This window comes from Echinops telfairi, unplaced genomic scaffold (genome assembly GCF_000313985.2).
Source record: "Echinops telfairi isolate 266 unplaced genomic scaffold, ASM31398v2 ScPeMD7_7458;HRSCAF=8496, whole genome shotgun sequence".
Classification (NCBI taxonomy): domain Eukaryota; kingdom Metazoa; phylum Chordata; class Mammalia; order Afrosoricida; family Tenrecidae; genus Echinops; species Echinops telfairi.
The window spans coordinates 46,164,118-46,179,288 of record NW_022111358.1 but is presented as its reverse complement, the minus strand read 5'-3'; the positions used below and the strand labels follow the sequence as shown (position 1 = coordinate 46,179,288).

General features: G+C 62.0%; 2 protein-coding genes across 4 annotated transcripts in view; both read left to right on the top strand.

Annotated features, from left to right (window-relative positions):
• The window catches only part of WBP2 (WW domain binding protein 2), a 7,931-nt gene extending 527 nt beyond the window's left edge, over nucleotides 1–7,404 (top strand). The window contains exons 2-8 of one of the 2 annotated variants that reach the window (XM_045299924.1): nucleotides 2,267–2,375; nucleotides 3,233–3,368; nucleotides 4,553–4,645; nucleotides 5,329–5,463; nucleotides 5,643–5,765; nucleotides 6,315–6,391; nucleotides 6,480–7,404. In XM_045299924.1, the coding sequence (XP_045155859.1) occupies nucleotides 2,267–2,375; nucleotides 3,233–3,368; nucleotides 4,553–4,645; nucleotides 5,329–5,463; nucleotides 5,643–5,765; nucleotides 6,315–6,391; nucleotides 6,480–6,527 (721 nt within the window). In that variant the 3' untranslated portion in view covers nucleotides 6,528–7,404. The remainder of the gene's footprint in view (nucleotides 1–2,266; nucleotides 2,376–3,232; nucleotides 3,369–4,552; nucleotides 4,646–5,328; nucleotides 5,464–5,642; nucleotides 5,766–6,314; nucleotides 6,392–6,479) is intronic. The other variant, XM_045299925.1, reaches the window with a different exon arrangement.
• An 802-nt stretch (nucleotides 7,405–8,206) lies between these two features.
• Nucleotides 8,207–15,171, top strand: part of UNC13D (unc-13 homolog D) — a 13,079-nt gene continuing 6,114 nt past the window's right edge. The window contains exons 1-22 of one of the 2 annotated variants that reach the window (XM_045299858.1): nucleotides 8,207–8,655; nucleotides 9,414–9,449; nucleotides 9,641–9,748; nucleotides 9,919–9,978; nucleotides 10,061–10,127; nucleotides 10,364–10,544; nucleotides 10,811–10,855; nucleotides 10,958–11,026; nucleotides 11,117–11,186; nucleotides 11,288–11,392; nucleotides 11,483–11,575; nucleotides 11,659–11,762; nucleotides 12,340–12,457; nucleotides 12,568–12,692; nucleotides 12,842–12,932; nucleotides 13,020–13,070; nucleotides 13,425–13,522; nucleotides 13,610–13,792; nucleotides 13,882–14,002; nucleotides 14,484–14,627; nucleotides 14,737–14,835; nucleotides 14,931–15,137. In XM_045299858.1, coding sequence (XP_045155793.1) covers nucleotides 8,539–8,655; nucleotides 9,414–9,449; nucleotides 9,641–9,748; nucleotides 9,919–9,978; nucleotides 10,061–10,127; nucleotides 10,364–10,544; nucleotides 10,811–10,855; nucleotides 10,958–11,026; nucleotides 11,117–11,186; nucleotides 11,288–11,392; nucleotides 11,483–11,575; nucleotides 11,659–11,762; nucleotides 12,340–12,457; nucleotides 12,568–12,692; nucleotides 12,842–12,932; nucleotides 13,020–13,070; nucleotides 13,425–13,522; nucleotides 13,610–13,792; nucleotides 13,882–14,002; nucleotides 14,484–14,627; nucleotides 14,737–14,835; nucleotides 14,931–15,137 — 2,292 coding nt within the window. In that variant the 5' untranslated portion in view covers nucleotides 8,207–8,538. Of the gene's footprint in view, nucleotides 8,656–9,413; nucleotides 9,450–9,640; nucleotides 9,749–9,918; nucleotides 9,979–10,060; nucleotides 10,128–10,363; nucleotides 10,545–10,810; nucleotides 10,856–10,957; nucleotides 11,027–11,116; nucleotides 11,187–11,287; nucleotides 11,393–11,482; nucleotides 11,576–11,658; nucleotides 11,763–12,339; nucleotides 12,458–12,567; nucleotides 12,693–12,841; nucleotides 12,933–13,019; nucleotides 13,077–13,424; nucleotides 13,523–13,609; nucleotides 13,793–13,881; nucleotides 14,003–14,483; nucleotides 14,628–14,736; nucleotides 14,836–14,930; nucleotides 15,138–15,171 lie in introns of both variants that reach the window. The other variant, XM_004709288.2, reaches the window with a different exon arrangement.

The following is a 15,171-nucleotide window of genomic DNA, read 5'->3' as shown; positions in this document are numbered from 1 at the left end:
TTGCTCGGAGGGCGCCGGTGGACGTGGTCTTTGCAGTTTGCTCTAAACCTTCCCCAGTGCGGGCAGCGTCTGCTGGATTCGAACCCGCGAGCTCTTTAGCAGCCCACGACACCAGTGAGGTTTTAGGACACGCTGGGCACTGTCCGGCGGCACTCTGGCTTAGGCGTAGGCTGGGTGGTTCTAAACCCACCAGCCGCTCAGCTGGAGAGAGCTAGCGCTTCCAGTTCCGGTAAAGATTTGCAATCTTGGGACCCCTCTGTGGGGTGGCTGTGCGTCAGAACGCACTGGATGGCGGTGGATTTGGTTTTTAATTCTGTGGGGTAGATAGTGCCCCAACTGTAAAAGATGAGGGTACCAAGAGCCCAGACCCCAAGTCAGTAGGCTTAGCTACAGGATGAAGTTTTTCAATGTATTCCAGAACGACTTAGTTCCCAGGTGAGAAGTCAGGGCTCCGGACAGAGGTCGAATGAATAGGTAACGAGATTGGCACAGTGCCTACTCTTGTAAAGGGGTCCCTCGCCCCCTTGCTCTTGAATGACAGCTGACTTGGGTCATTCCACAACCCAGAGATCTCCTTGAAGATCTTCCTTCCTCTCCTCCTGGAGCCCTTAGCCGTTGAGAACTGGATCAGCAGCCCTGGAGGGCTTCTGAGTCAGGGACCATAGGAATCTGTGACCTCAGAGGAGACGTGCCTTGCAGCCAGCGAAGGGCAGCAACCAGCCTGTGACCTGTCACCTGAGCCAGCTGGATGAGTCAGAGGAGGCGCTTAGCCTGAAGTTGGGCTTCCGTCTCCTCTACCCACGTCTGACACAGCCTCTCTTCCCTGAGCTGGCCTTTTCTGGTCCCAAGTCTCTTTGCCAACGTCCCTCTCCCAAAGTCAAGAAGGTTATGAGAAGACAGGGGTGAATGGAGCCCAGGAACTTGGACCTTCTTTTCTTGCCATTAGAGGAACCTCACATGACTGGTTTGTAGCCTGTCTGTCCCAGCCAGCTCCTGTCTCTGACCAAATACTTCCTGAGCCCTTTGGTAGTGTTTCCTGGGGCCACTTTTTCTCTCTCTCTTAGCCATGCCTTCCTGAGACAGCAATCTATCCTGAAGGTCCTCCTACCTGGCTCAGGGATCCATGTGACTATTCAAGAAGGGTATGCCTGGTGGCATTTTATAGAGAAAATTCTTCAGCCTCTTTTCTGGGGGTGTAGGGGGAAAAAATCCATGTGACAGTCACATTTCAAGCCAGTGTTTTAAATAAACCAAACCGTTGTCATGGAGTTCAAACGGACTCAGGATGACCCATGTGGTCAGAGGAGACCTGGCACCAAGGGTCGCTCAGTGGTGGATTTCTCAGCAGTGGATATCTGGGCATTTCTCCCAAGATGCCTCAAGTGGACTCAAGCCTCCCACCCTGTCCTTAGCAGCCAAGCAAGAATGTTTGACATTTGTGCCACCCAGGGACGCCTGTGTTTGAAATACACAATTCCTTAAAAACCAAAAAGACCAAACCTATTGCCATTGAGTTGATTCTGACTCACATAGAATTTCTGAGACTGTAAATCATGACTGGAGCAGACAGCCTCCTTGTTCGCCTGTGTTACCTCTGGTGGATTTTGAACCACCGACCTTGGAGTTAGCAGCACAACGCTTATCCCGCAGCGCCACCAGGACCCTGTATATTTAAAATCGTCTTCATCTTCTAGTCCTGTGCCTATTCCAGGGTGACAAGAGCTGTGGCCTCCTCCCAGAACGGTGGCTATATGAGAGGGCTTCGCAGACCCTGGGAAGAATGCTGTGATCTTTTCATTCCGTATGTCCACGAGCTCTTTGAAACCCCTCAGACATGGTCCTCCCAGGGTTTCCTGATGGGACCCAGGCAGAACCAGGTTAAGAATCCCCGTTTTGAGGAACCCTGAGGAAAGTGTCTTATAACTGTTAGACATAGGATTCAAAAATGAGACCGGAAAAAGCACCTGGCACCTGGTGCAAAGTAGAAGCATTAACCCAGGTAACCCAGCCTGGCTCTGGAGGGCTGAGGGCATCCCCTGGCCGGTAGCTCCCCCACGGCACTGCTCACGGAAGCCCAGTGTAAGTGGCCTCTGGGGGAGATGCTGCAGAAGCCCAGCGGGCCCTGTAGGTCGAGGCTGCCATATGGCTGGCTGGCTGGCTGTGGTTACATGAGAAGGTGCCTGGTTGCTGCGCCTGACGGGGAGTCCCCTAGGATCCAGGTCCCATCTCCCAGCAGTGTCAACACAGCTTGTCCCTCTTGTCACAGCATCCTGATGTCCTATGAGCATGTGGAACTTGCATTCAGTGACATGAAGAATGTGCCCGAGGCCTTCAAAGGGACCAAGAAAGGCAGTGTCTACCTGACCCCGTACAGGGTGAGTCACACGGAGGGCCCCTTGATCTTTGAGACTTGTTGCCTTCAGAGGTGGGGGTGAGTTTCAGACCCACGTCCGCCTCTTGGGTCAGGTATCCTGAGCCCCGACTCTTGTCTTTCTCAGTCACATGCTCCTAGATTTGAGAAGATTCTAGAGTGCCCAGCCTCTTGCAGCTGACCTGGCTGCTGGTGACCTAGGCCCGCAGTTGAGAGTCTCCATTATGTTGGCTTCTCTAAGAGTGGCCCTGGGGCCAGTGTGGCAGGCGGGACCCAGCAGCATGAGCAGTGCCCCCTGTGGCGGGCCAGCGAGGTCCCCTCTCCATGGCGAGGTGTCCAGAGCATGCTCCCTGGAGCTAGACTTAGAGAGGCAGGGTGTCACAAAGCCCCCCTTGGGTGGGAGTTGGCCTCTTCAGTCATGGGTTAGAACCAGGTGATGGAGCTACTGCTTGGGCAGAGCGGCCCGCTCTGGGCCAGGTAAAGCCATCTCCGGGCATCCGGCACCACACACCCCTCCCGCTCTATTGATCTCATCTATAAGGGACACAGGCTAGACACTGGCCTCTTCAGGAGTCCAGGTCTGGCTTCTGCCTGGCCTCCCCTGGACCCTACAGACATGGACACCACCTCCCCCAGGTCCTCATTGCCACCGAAACCGCAGAGCCTGGTGCTCAGGCAGCAGGTGCTGCCAGCGCCGTGTCTCTCTCCAGCTGGCCACGAGAGCCCTTTTTCAGAAGCTGCCTGCGGCTCAGCTCAGGCCACCGGGCTGGCACCTGGCTCCCCCACGCAGGAAGCAGGCAGGAGGTGACCGCTGCATGCGCTTGGCTCTGGGTGGTGAGGGCCCGCCCTGTGTCCCTGCAGGTCATCTTTCTGTCCAGGGGAAAGGACGCCATGCAGTCCTTCATGATGCCCTTCTACCTGATGAAGGGCTGTGAGATCAAGCAGCCGGTGTTTGGTGCGAACTACATCACGGGCACGGTAAAGGCCGAAGCAGGAGGTGAGTGACTGACGGAGGAGAAGAGGGGGACCCAGTGGGAGCTCCCTGCAGGGATGCCCAGGGGGCCTCCTCTGGAGACCCTCGCCACCAGGCTGTGCCCTTATAGATTTCTCTTAACTGCCAAGACCCGCATGGGGCTGTCGGCTGGTCAGCAGAGCTGCGGTTTGGTGGCCCTGGAACTCGGGAAAACGGCCTTGGGATCCAGCCTGAGAAATTGGCAGAGAGGCTGACTGTGCAGCCCAGAGGCCCACTGTGTCCTGGGCGCCTCTTCATGTCTTAAGACGCAGAAGAAACAGGGCCCTGGTCTTGGGAAAGGTTTTTCTGGAGAGCAGGGAAAGGCGACTAACTGCCCCTTGGTGACAAGCAGTCGCCCGAGACCTGGGCACATCAGACTCACCGCCCTGTACACCGGCTGGGCCAAGCCTTGCCGGTGGGGGTGGGGTGGCTCGTGGTCTCCCCTCGGGCAGCAGCTAGGCTGGCTGAGAGGTTAATGGTAGCTTGAGTGCCAGCTGTACTGACTACTGCCTGTTCCCCTAAAACTCCTTCCCAGAAAGTGCCAAGAATCCCCTTGACATGGGACCTGGGCACGGGGGTTGCCCAGGAGCGGGGGTGGGAGGGCACAAACCAGAAGGTGTGAGGCCTGCAGGAGGAGGATGGGAGAAGCCCCAATCAAATCCCACCCTCTGAACTGGCCTCTCCCAGCAGCCTGTAGGTGATGGGTGGGGGCCTAGGTAAAAACCTCATGACCCTGTAGGACAGGGTGGACCTGCCCTTGTGAGCCCGAGAGTGGCTTTACCAGCAGAGGAAAGGCCCGTGTTTCTCCCACGTAGCAGCTGTTGTTTCAGACCCTGACTTCGCAGTTAGCAGCCACACGTGTGACCATTACCCCACTGGGGCTCCTGAGGTGGGGCCCTCCCTCACCAGATCAAACCGACTGCCATCAAGGTGATTCCGACGCACAGCAACCCCGTCAGACAGGGTAGACCTGCCCCTGTGGGTTTCAGAAACGGCAGCTCTCTCCCGGAGTAGAAAGCCTACCTTTCTCCCGCAGAGTGGCTGGTGGATTCAAACTAATGACCTAGTGGTTGGTAGGGCCCCAGCGCTCCTTGTGTGGGGACTCAGGCTGAAGCTCGACAGAAGGGGCTTTCTTTTTCTGAACTGCTTGTCCCTGGTTCTCCCCTCAGGTGGCTGGGAAGGTTCTGCTTCCTACAAGCTCACCTTCACAGCAGGGGGCGCCATCGAGTTTGGACAGCGGATGCTTCAAGTGGCCTCACAAGGTAGGGAGGCTCTGCCAGCCAGGGCTGATGTGCACTGGTTATTTGTTGGTGTGAGTTTGTTGATTCTTTGTTTTGTTTTTCAAGCATTTGAGGACTAAGTCTCTGGCACTGGGCTGCCCAGGGCCATGGGGAAGGAGCTCTCTCTGCCTTTCCTCCAAAGGGCCCCTACCCCACCCTTCCTGGGGCAGGTTTAGGGCGTTTCAACACAGCTACGTAAACAAAAGGTCATTTTAACCAGCCTATTACAAGTGAACAAAGCACACGAGCAGTAAACAAACCAGCACTTTTTAAATACTACCACCTGACACCTCAGCAGACACCCTACTAAGTCCCACCCTCACCCAGCTCTGCCTCTACCCTATCTGAGTCCTGCTCCCCTCCACCCACCCCACCCCTGCACAGACCCCTCTGTACACCCCCACCCCTGCACAGACCTCTCCGTCCACTCCCACCCCTGCACAGACCCCTCTGTACACTACCACCCCTGCACAGACCCCTCCATCCACCCCCACCCCTGCACAGACCCCTCTGTACACTACCACCCCTGCATAGACCCCTCTATACACTCCTCACTCCTGCACAAACCCACCCTACCTAGGCTGATGCAGATGTAGAGGGGTGGGTCTTGCAGCCCTGGCCCGCCCAAGGCCGCAGGCTCACCTGTCTCTCCCTTGTGCTTATAGCCTCCCGAGGTGAAGCCCCCAGTGGAGCCTATGGGTACTCATACATGCCCAGCGGGGCCTATGTCTTTCCCCCGCCCGTCGCCAATGGAATGTACCCTTGCCCTCCCGGCTACCCCTACCCACCGCCCCCACCTGGTGAGTGTCCTGTGTTGCCCACCCTGTGCCCCACCCACCCAGGGTCCCGTCCCCAGCCAGGCATGTTAGCCTGTTTCAGGAGTGATGGAGACAGGCGGCGGCCAGGCCTCGGGTGACCACTTTCCTTGGGGCTCGGGGCTGGATACTCACTGGGTCCCCATCATTCTCTTGTTGAGCAGAGTTCTATCCAGGACCCCCCATGATGGACGGGGCCATGGGGTACGTGCAGCCCCCGCCCCCGCCCTATCCTGGACCCATGGAGCCTCCGGTCAGCGGCCCTGACGCCCCCTCCACTTCTGCAGGTAAGGTCCTTGGGGGCGGGCCCATGAGCCCCTCCAGGAGGCTGGCCAGAGTCCCTGCCACGAGCGACCCCTGCGGGGTCTAGGGGCTTTGCTAAGCTTCAGGAAGGGCCCATAGGAGAAGAGGCAGACTAGGGTCCTAGCCTCCATTCCCCTGTCCCCAGCTGGCCAGCACCTCACCCCACCCCAACTCAGTCTTCGTGGACAGAGCCTCTGGGCGGGGCAGGCCGTTAACTCTGGCCAGACCGTTAGAGGTTCCGGTCCTCCCAGAGCTGTCTTGACAAGGAGACCAGCAGTCCTGTTTCTGAGCAAGGCAGCCATTAGGGCCTGGGTGGAGCCTGTTCTCCAATGCACCGGGCTGCCGCTGAGTCAGCCGATCCACCATCACAGGTGGTTTGGCAATTCCCCCCTTGGAGGGGCGGGGCAGGGCCCTGAGCAGCAAGAGGCCAGAGTCTGGGCCCAGCCCCACAGCCTGGGCTGAGCCAAGCTGGCCAAGGAGGGCAGGGAGGGGCTTGCCTGGGCCATCTGCCCACCTGTGCTACTCTCCTGCAGCCGAAGCCAAGGCCGCCGAAGCAGCCGCCAGCGCCTACTACAACCCGGGCAACCCCCACAATGTCTACATGCCCACGGTGAGTGTGCCTGGGGGGGTCAGGGGGCTGCCCCTCCTTCTTGTTTTGATCCTTCTAACGTGAGCCCTCTCTTCCTCCTTCGAACCAGGCTCCACCCCCTCCCTACTACCCTCCGGAAGACAAGAAGACCCAGTAGACCCCTCCTGCGCTCCACCTCCCACAACTCCTACCCTCCCCTGGGGCTGGGGGAGGCGTGGGGAGGCCCTGGTCCTTCCTGCAGGGCAGCTGATAAACAGCAGGAACCGGCACCGGGGAGGGGACCCTTGTCTGTGGAGAGGTGCCTCCCGGCTTGCCTGCCTCAGGAAGTCGGCTGTCCCCTGGTTCCTGTTTCACTCAAATAGCATCTCCCCAGGGAGGGACTCCGGCCACCTCCTCCACCCATCCCAGTCCAGCCCCTCCTCCCGGTAGCGGCTTGACATCAGCTGGCTCCGATCTCCGACCTTCTGAGACCAGCTGTGTCTTCCTGGCCAGGGAGGGAGCCCAGCCCCTTCCTGAGGGGCTCCTGCCCACACCGCCCCCATTCCCTGTGCCCGCTCTGCCCAGACCGGCCGGCCCACACTCAGCTCACATTCCACATCCAGCCCGGCCCTACCCTGGCCGTACCACCTTCCTTCCCTGGCTTTGGGCACTCTTGCCACCTCCGAGTGACTTGGAATTTCACCAGGAGCTGGCAGGGCTCGGGTGCCAGGCCTTGGAGAGGCCGCTCTCTCCTTTTCCATCTCTCCCTCCAGAGGGGCCTCTGGGACGGGAACTGGAGGGGCCATGTTTATGCCATCGCGGCCCTGGGTGCTGCGTGAAGGCCCCCTCTGACCCTAAGCCATGCTTGGCCTGCGCCTGCTGCCAGCCCCTGCCCTCCACTCCCCTCCCCTGTGCCTGCCCAGTCAGTGACTCATCCCCACTGCACTAAAGTACACTATCGAGAAGAGGGTGGGCTACCTAAAGAGGACTCCCTATTTATTTGACAAACACCCAGCTAATATATGAATGTGAAATAAACCCTGATTGCACCTTGATTTTCTCCCGAGAACGTGAAGTCATGGAACAAGTGAAGGCCCTCCCGGGCTCTGTGGGGAGGGAGGCAGGCAGGGGGAGCCGGGTGGTCTGGCTGCTGAAGCAAGGGTGGTGGTGGCTCCCTCCTCCCCCTCCCTGGGGAGCCCCTTGTTCTCCACCCCATCTGATCCCACAAAGCCAGGGCCTCCGCCTTCTGTCCCCATTCTCACAGTAGTTTGGCAATCAAGCCCCACCCAGAGTCCCCTGGGCCTGGCTAGAGCGAGATGCCGTCCTTACCAAGCTGGGGGAGTGGCCGGACAGGAGGCTGTGGGAGGCCAGCAGTTTCCTTGCAGAAGCGCAGCCCACCCTTAGGCGGCAGCTGACGCCATCCAGAATGTGTCTGGGCTCGAGTACTGGCCCTTGAGCAACTTGCCTTCAAACCACCCACATGGACCTCGTGCCTGGGACAGGGGAGGGTGGGACAAATCCCCTGAGCACACTCAAGTTTCCTGGGTCTAGCTGCCCTCTGGGGAAGGAGGAGATGCCCATGGCCGCCTGCCCTTTCCCCTGGGCACAGGCCTGCCCAGGACCACTTGCCTACAAGGGCATCTGAAAGGAGCCACCCTCCTGACCAGAGGGTAGGGGTGGGGGTGGGCCTGGGCCCTGCTCAGCCGGTCCTTGAAGTGACACCTCACCTTGAAGGAATGTCACCTGTAGGGTGGGGCGGGCCTGCTTGTCTCCTGCTTGGGGCTATGCCTCTCCAGAGCCCCCAGGTGTCTCCACCCCAGGGGGCCCTCATTCTGGGAGAGCTGCCCAGTCCAGCTCTGGTGGGCTGCCCAGAGGCCCCTGGCTCCCCCTGGTGGGTGCACTGGGCCCTGCCCAGGGCTTCATGGGAGGGGTGGAGCGGCCCCGCCTCAAAGGTCCACCTTCTCCTGCCAGACATCCCAGCAGGATCATCCCAGCAGGAGGAAGGCCAGCAGTCCCCAACAGACCAACCGACCCTGCTGTGTGTGGGGAGCCTCGGCTGCCATCGCGTGCCCGCCCTCTTGGGCAGAGCAGCCGGCCCCGCCCGGCGGGCAGAGGTGGCAGCAGCGAGAGCCCTTTCATAACCCTGCGGCTTCTCGTCCTCTGGGTGGCCCAGGGCAGAGCCAGCCACCATGGCGACACCCCACTCCCAACCCCAGCGGCGCCCGCCCCTCTTGCGCCAAGCCATCAAGATAAGACGCCGCAAAGCCCAAGACTTACAGGACCCCCCACCCCAGAGGGCCCTCCAGGTAGGAGTGGCCGCCTGTGCCTGCCCACAGCGGGAAGAGCGAGCCGGGTGGGGCTCTGCAGTCTTGGGGTGCAGAAGCCTCTGACTGGCCAGCCCCGACCTTTAGAAGGCTGGGGCTGAAGCTGAGGACCTAACCCCTAGTTCCCCACCCACCGCCCCTCCTGCCCTGCCCTGAACAGAGCCTTTGAGTCAGCCTGGGAACAGGGTGGGGCACGTGTCCCCTGGGTGGCCCCCATCCCAGGTCAGGGGCCTGAGCCCCTCTGCCCCCTCCCTGTGGCATGGTGACCTCTCCTTGGTCAGCAGTGCTGGTTCCACAAGGAGGCAGGCGCTCCGGCGGCAGGGTGGGCTGTGGCGTGGACATCAGCTGGAGGCCCCAGGCTCCCACCTCTGCCGCTGGGCCTCACTTCCGCCAGGGGCGCGCAGCTCTCAGCCGATAAGCAGCGCCGCTTCCTCTGGGGCAGGAAGGAGCCAGGGAGGGGATGGGGGGTGGGGGATGGCGAGGATAGGGCCCTGACACTGGGGGCACTGAGCACCAATGGACCCCAGCCCCGACAGGCCAGGGGACGAAGCGGCCAGCCCACAGGATGGACCCCTGGGCGGGCTGCTGTGGGAGCAGGTGCGGGACCCTGGGGAGCTGAGGCTGGAGGCTGGGGCTTCAGCTACTCCCAGGGCCCGGCCTCTGAGGTGGTGTTCCTGCCTGTGGGGCCCGGGCCAGACCCTCTGTGACTCTGGATTTCCTCGCCCCCCTCCCCACCCCAGGTAGAGTCTCCATCTCACCACTTCTCCCCTGAGGAGGTAAGAGGTGGGGTGTTGGGGGGGGCGGTGAAGACGTCCTAGGGTGGGCCTCCACTGTCCTCAGCAATGTCCCCCTCCCAGCTGCTGGCAGTGGCCCCGCAGGGAGTGAGGACTTGGTGCCAGGGTGGTTAGGGACAAAGCGCCCACCGTGGATGGGTGGGCCCTGCGGTCACCTTGTCCGTCCATCTCAGCGTGCCCTGCTGTATGAGGAAGCTCTCTACACCATCCTGCACCGCCTGGGCCAGCCGGAGCCCAACCATGTGATGGAGGTCTCCGAGCTGCTCCGCTACCTGCAGGAGGTACGCCTGCCCCAGTCCACACCCGTGCCCCGCTGCCCACGGACACCCACCAGCCTGCCCAGCCCACACCCCACACCCCGCTGCCCACAGACACTCACCAGCCTGCCCTAGGCCCCAACCCCCCACCCTGCTGCTGCCCACTGACACCCACCAGCCTGAGCTCCCTACAGGCCTTCCAGCTGTCGCCCCAGGAGCACCGGCAGATGCTGCAGCAGGCCCGGGAGCTGGAGGTGAGCAGGCTGGGGGACGGCAGGCACCTTAGGAGGCCAAGCCCCTCAGGGACTCAGAGCCCCCTTCCTTTTGCCCCTCCAGAAGCCGATGTTCTTTCTGAAGGCCACCGTGAAGCAAGCCAAGGGCATTCTGGGCAAGGACGTCAGCGGTGAGTGGTGGAGGGTGTGGCCCTCGGGTGCCTCCGCCCCCCCAAGTCATCTCAACCCCTTGGACTACAGTCTGGGAAGAGGAGAGGCCCACCCTCCTGCCATACCTTTCCCTGCAGAAGGCTCAGCCCTGGGCTGGGGGGGTGGCGGGGAGGAGGGGGCGGAGGTCAAAGAGGGACTGCCTCTCCAAGCCAGCACTGCTGACCCCTGGTCTGCCTCAACCTCCCCTCCTCCCCAGGGTTAAGCGACCCCTACTGCTTGCTGGGCATCGACCAGGGGGTGGGCGCGCCCGGGGGCAGCCCTGGGGTGCGCCGGCGACAGAAGGCCGTGGTGAGGGACACCATCCCTGAGGACCAGACGCACCGCACACAGACCATCGCCCAGACGCTCAACCCCGTCTGGGAGGAGACCTTCATCCTGTAGGTCACCCAGGGCTGCCCTCAGGGTGGGCTTTCGGCCAGGCCAAGGCACACCTGATCTCCAAGCTGAGTAGACGGCTGGCCGACAGGACACTCAGGCTGGGCAGGCAGGGCGTCTGAGTGTTGGCTTAAAGGAGGGAGGGTGCCGCTTGGGTGGGAGGTGGGGCAGGGGCAGCTTGACTCCAGTGGGGAGCCTGGGAGGGCAGTTCTGGGTGGGGGAGCATGTGGCCTGGCCGGGGTGGGGGTGAGCACCCTTCTCCTTGCAGTGAGTTCAAGGACATAGCCACGGCCAGCTTCCGCTTGGACATGTGGTGAGTGCAGTCCAGGGATCGGGAGGAGAAGCGGGTCGGGGACCAGGGTAGCGGGCACTGGGAATGGCCACCCTGCCTCCGGCTCAAGCCCCTGTCCACCAGGGACCTGGACACGGTGGAGTCTGTGCGGCAGAAGCTGGGGGAGCTGGCCGACCTTCATGGCCTGCGCAGGTGAGCCCTGGCAGGGAGGAGAGGAGGAGGCGGGTGCCTTCTGCACAGACGCCCAGCCGGAAGGCTCTCCTGACCTCCACCCCTCGGCAGGATCCTTAAGGAGGTGCGGAAGGACAAAGGCCAGGATGACTTTCTGGGGAACCTGGTCCTGAGGCTGCAGGTGAGTGAATCGGGAGTGGGTGCTGGGCTGGGTGGTGAGAGTGGTGGAAATTGGAATCAGCTTCCCATGCTGCCCTCCTGCCCTCTCACCCCTGGCCCCAGGACTTGCGCTGTCGGGAGGACCGATGGTACCCTCTGGAGCCCTGCACCGAGACCTACCCAGACCGCGGCCAGTGCCACCTCCAATTCCAGTTCATCCACAAGCGGGTAGGCCTGCAATGTGTGGAAGAGCCCCAGGGGGCTGGGGCTGGGTGGGCGGTGGTCCTCCCTGCTCACAGCTCTGCTTGTCCCCTGCAGAGAGCCACCAGGGCCAGCCGTTCCCAGCCCAGCTACAGGGTACACCTCCACCTCCTGCAGCAGCTCGTGTCCCACGAGGTCACCAAGCACCAGGTACTGCCCTCCCGGCCTGCACAGGGCCAGGGCAGCTGCTGTCAGGTCTGACACCCTTGGCCGGTCTTGTCTTCCTTCCCCAGGCAGGCAGTACCTCCTGGGACGGGTCACTGAGTCCCCAGGCTGCCACCATCCTCTTCCTCCACGCCATGCAGAAGGACCTGTCCGACTTCCACCAGTCCATGGCGTGAGTGCAAAGCCCTGCTCCAACCACCAGGCAGATGTGTGTGTGTGTGTGTGTGTTTGTTTACTCACCTGCCCCCTGCGGTGGGTGGGGGTAGGGGCAGCCTCGACCAGCAGGCAGCTGAAGACTAGCTCTTGAGGGTCTCCTGGGTCCCAAGATAGCAAAAGCAGGGCTTATACCCAGGTCTCGCTCGCTCGCTGCCATGGAGTCAGTGCTGACTCACAGCACCCCCTCTTGGGTTTCCAAGACTGTAACTGTCAACAGGAGTAGAAAGCCCAGTCTTTCTCCCAAGGAGCTGCTGGTGGTTTCAAACTGCCAATCATGAAGGTCACAACCCACCCGTAACCACTACATCAGCAGGGCTCCACTAGGCCCAGGTCTAAATTTCTGTATTATCAAAGAACGTTGGCAGGGGTGTTGCGGGGCCACCTTTTGGCCCATCTGCTACTGCCCCTCCTGTCTCATCGTGCCTCCAGCACCCTCCGTCCCAGGCAGAAAGGCAGCTGGTGCACGGGAGGAGAGGGCATGGGCGGGGCGCTGGGCAGGAGGCCCTGAGAGTACCCTGTCCTGTCCGCTGCAGGCAGTGGCTGGCCTACAGCCGCCTCTACCAGAGCCTAGAGTTCCCCAGCAGCTGCCTCCTGCACCCCATCACCAGCATCGAGTACCAGTGGATCCAGGGTCGGCTCAAGGAAGAACAGGTTGGCTGGGGGCAGGGAGGGGGGGTGAGGAGGGCTGGGCAGGCCGGCTCGGGGCAGCCATCTGGGTCCCCCCGAGCCAGCCCCATGGTCACAGGACATCTCTGCGGCAGCTTGAGGAGCTGGCCGCCTCGTTCCGCTCCCTGCTGGCCTATGGCCTCTCCCTCATCCGGAGGTTCCGCTCCGTCTTCCCGCTCTCCGTCGCTGATTCTCTGGGCCGGCTGCAGTCTCTCCTCAGGTCAGGGGCTTCGTGACCCTGCTTTCCTCCCTGGGTGGGGGAGTCTGCAGGCGGGTAGGGTGGAAGGGGCAGCAGGGGGTGGGGGAGTCCGCAGGCAGGTGGGGTGGAAGGGGCAGCAGGTGTGCAGGTCAGGGTGTCTGCCTCTGCAGGGTTCTGGTTCAGATGTGTAAGATGAAAGCCTTTGGAGAGCTGTGTGTTGACAGTGCCCCGCTGCCCCATCTGGTGACGGAGGCCCTGCGGGTATGGTACCCACCCTGGGGACTGCCAGAGGGAGGGCCTGGGGCTGGCAGCCCCTCCATGACCCCCTCCCACTGTCTCCTGCTGTAGACTGGCACCGTGGAGTGGTTCCACCTGAAACAGCAGCACCATCAGCCCATGGTACAGGTGAGGGGTGGCCTGTGGAGTTGGGGTAGACTTGTGGGGTGTGGGTGATCTGGGGCAGGCATGTAAGGGTGTGGCTGGGGAACTAGGGTAGGTGTGTAGGAGTGGGGCTGGGGATCTGAGGCAGGTGTGTAGGAGTGGGGCTGGGGATCTGAGGCAGGTGTGTAGGGGTGGGAATTGCGGGGTAGGTAGCCAGGGCAGACATGCAGGGATGGGGAGGGAAGCTGAGGCTATGTACAGGGGTGGGAATCAATGGGGAGTGGGAGGTTGGGGCAGTCGTGCAGGGGTGGGGATGGGCCAGTGGGGGTGGCTGTGCCCACAGCCCTGCTCAGCTGCCTCTGTGCCTGCCAGGGCCTGCTGGAGGCTGGCAAGGCCTTGCTGAGCCTGGTACAGGATGTCACCGGTGATCTCCACCAGTGCCAGCGCACCTGGAACAAGATCTTCCACAAGTGAGTGGGGACGGGCCAGGCAGCTCAGGGCAGGGGCCTCGGGCCAGGGGCGGGTGGCACTGGGTCCCAGCACTGCCTTTCCTCCAGCACCCTCAAGGTCGACCTCTTCTCCACGGCCTTCCTGGAGCTGCAGTGGCTGGTGGCCAAGCGGGTGCAGGACCACACGGTGACGGTGGGCAGCCAGGTGTCCCCAGAGATGGGGGAGAGCCTTTTCCAGATATACATCAGCCTCAAGGAGTTCTGCCAGCTGGGCCCGAACCCCTCGGAGAGGTGGGCTGCAGGCAGGCTGCGGGGTGGAGGAGGGTCTCCGGGAGGGGCCCGGGCCTGCGCCTTATGCCACCGAACCCCGATCTCCACAGGGATGGAGCCCTGGCTCTGGATGGCTTCCACCGCTGGTTCCGGCCGGCCATACCTTCCTGGTTGCAGAAGACTTACAGCGTGGCCTTGGCGCGGGTCCAGCGGGCGGTGCAGATGGACCAGGTAGGGGCGGGCTGAAATGAGATACGGGGGTGGAGCCAAGCTAGGTGGGGGTGGGGTGGGGCTAGGTCCGGGGCGGGGTTAGAGGCGGGGTTGCCGCTAGGACAGTGTCCGTTGGGGTCCTTCCTGTGTTCCAGGTGCCATCGCGCCACGTTAGTGGGAAGGGGGCTCGCTGTCCCCTCTGGGAGCTGGGAAGCCCACTTTGCAAATCTCTGCTTCTTGATGTCCTTGGGCTTACCTTTAAAGCACTGCTTGGCAGTTGTCTAAAAACACAGCCTTACTGCCTTGGTGTCGATACCAACTCACAGTGACCCTATAGGACCCTACAGAACCGAGTGTGTGAGTTTCTGAGCTTGAACACTCCACATGAGTAGGAAGCCTTGTCTTGTGCCTGAGAAGCCACTGGGGTAGGAGACCCACAGCTGCAGGGCAGGAGCAACAAGACTAGGCTGGAGCCTGAGCTCTCCACCCCCACCCCTGCCAGCTGGTGCCGCTGGGAGAACTGACCAAGCACAGCACGTCGGCCGTGGACCTATCCACCTGCTTCGCCCAGATCAGCCACACGGCCCGGCAGCTGGACTGGCCGGACCCTGAGGAGGCCTTCATGATCACTGTCAAGTTTGTGGAGGTACTGCGTTTTCCCTGGTGTACCCCCCTCCCTAGGACCACATCACTGCCCCTGTCCACAGGGAAGCCGCATAGCCACTGATTCAGCCCTCTGCCCCTCCTTGTTCTAGGACACCTGTCGGCTGGCTCTGGTGTACTGCAGCCTCATCAAGGCCCGGGCCCGTGAGCTCTCTGCCGTCCAGAAGGACCAGGGTCAGGCAGCCAACATGGTGAGGGCCGGTGGTGCCGGGGCCCTGGTGCAGAGTGCAGCCCCCCACACACACCTGGGAGGCCCTACAGCGGTGTGTCCCCGCCCCATCCCCAGTTGTGTGTGGTGGTGAACGACATGGAGCAGCTGCGACTGGTGATCGACCGGCTGCCCGCCCAGCTGGGGTGGGAGGCGCTGGAGCAGCGGGTCAGCGCGGTGCTGGCGCAGGAGCAGCTGCAGCACACACTGCATGCCCAGCTACAGGGCGCGCTGGCTGGGCTCGGCCACGAGATCCGAACTGGCGTCCGCACCCTGGCCAAACAGGTGCCTTGGGCCCCCCTTCCCCCCTCCCACCCAC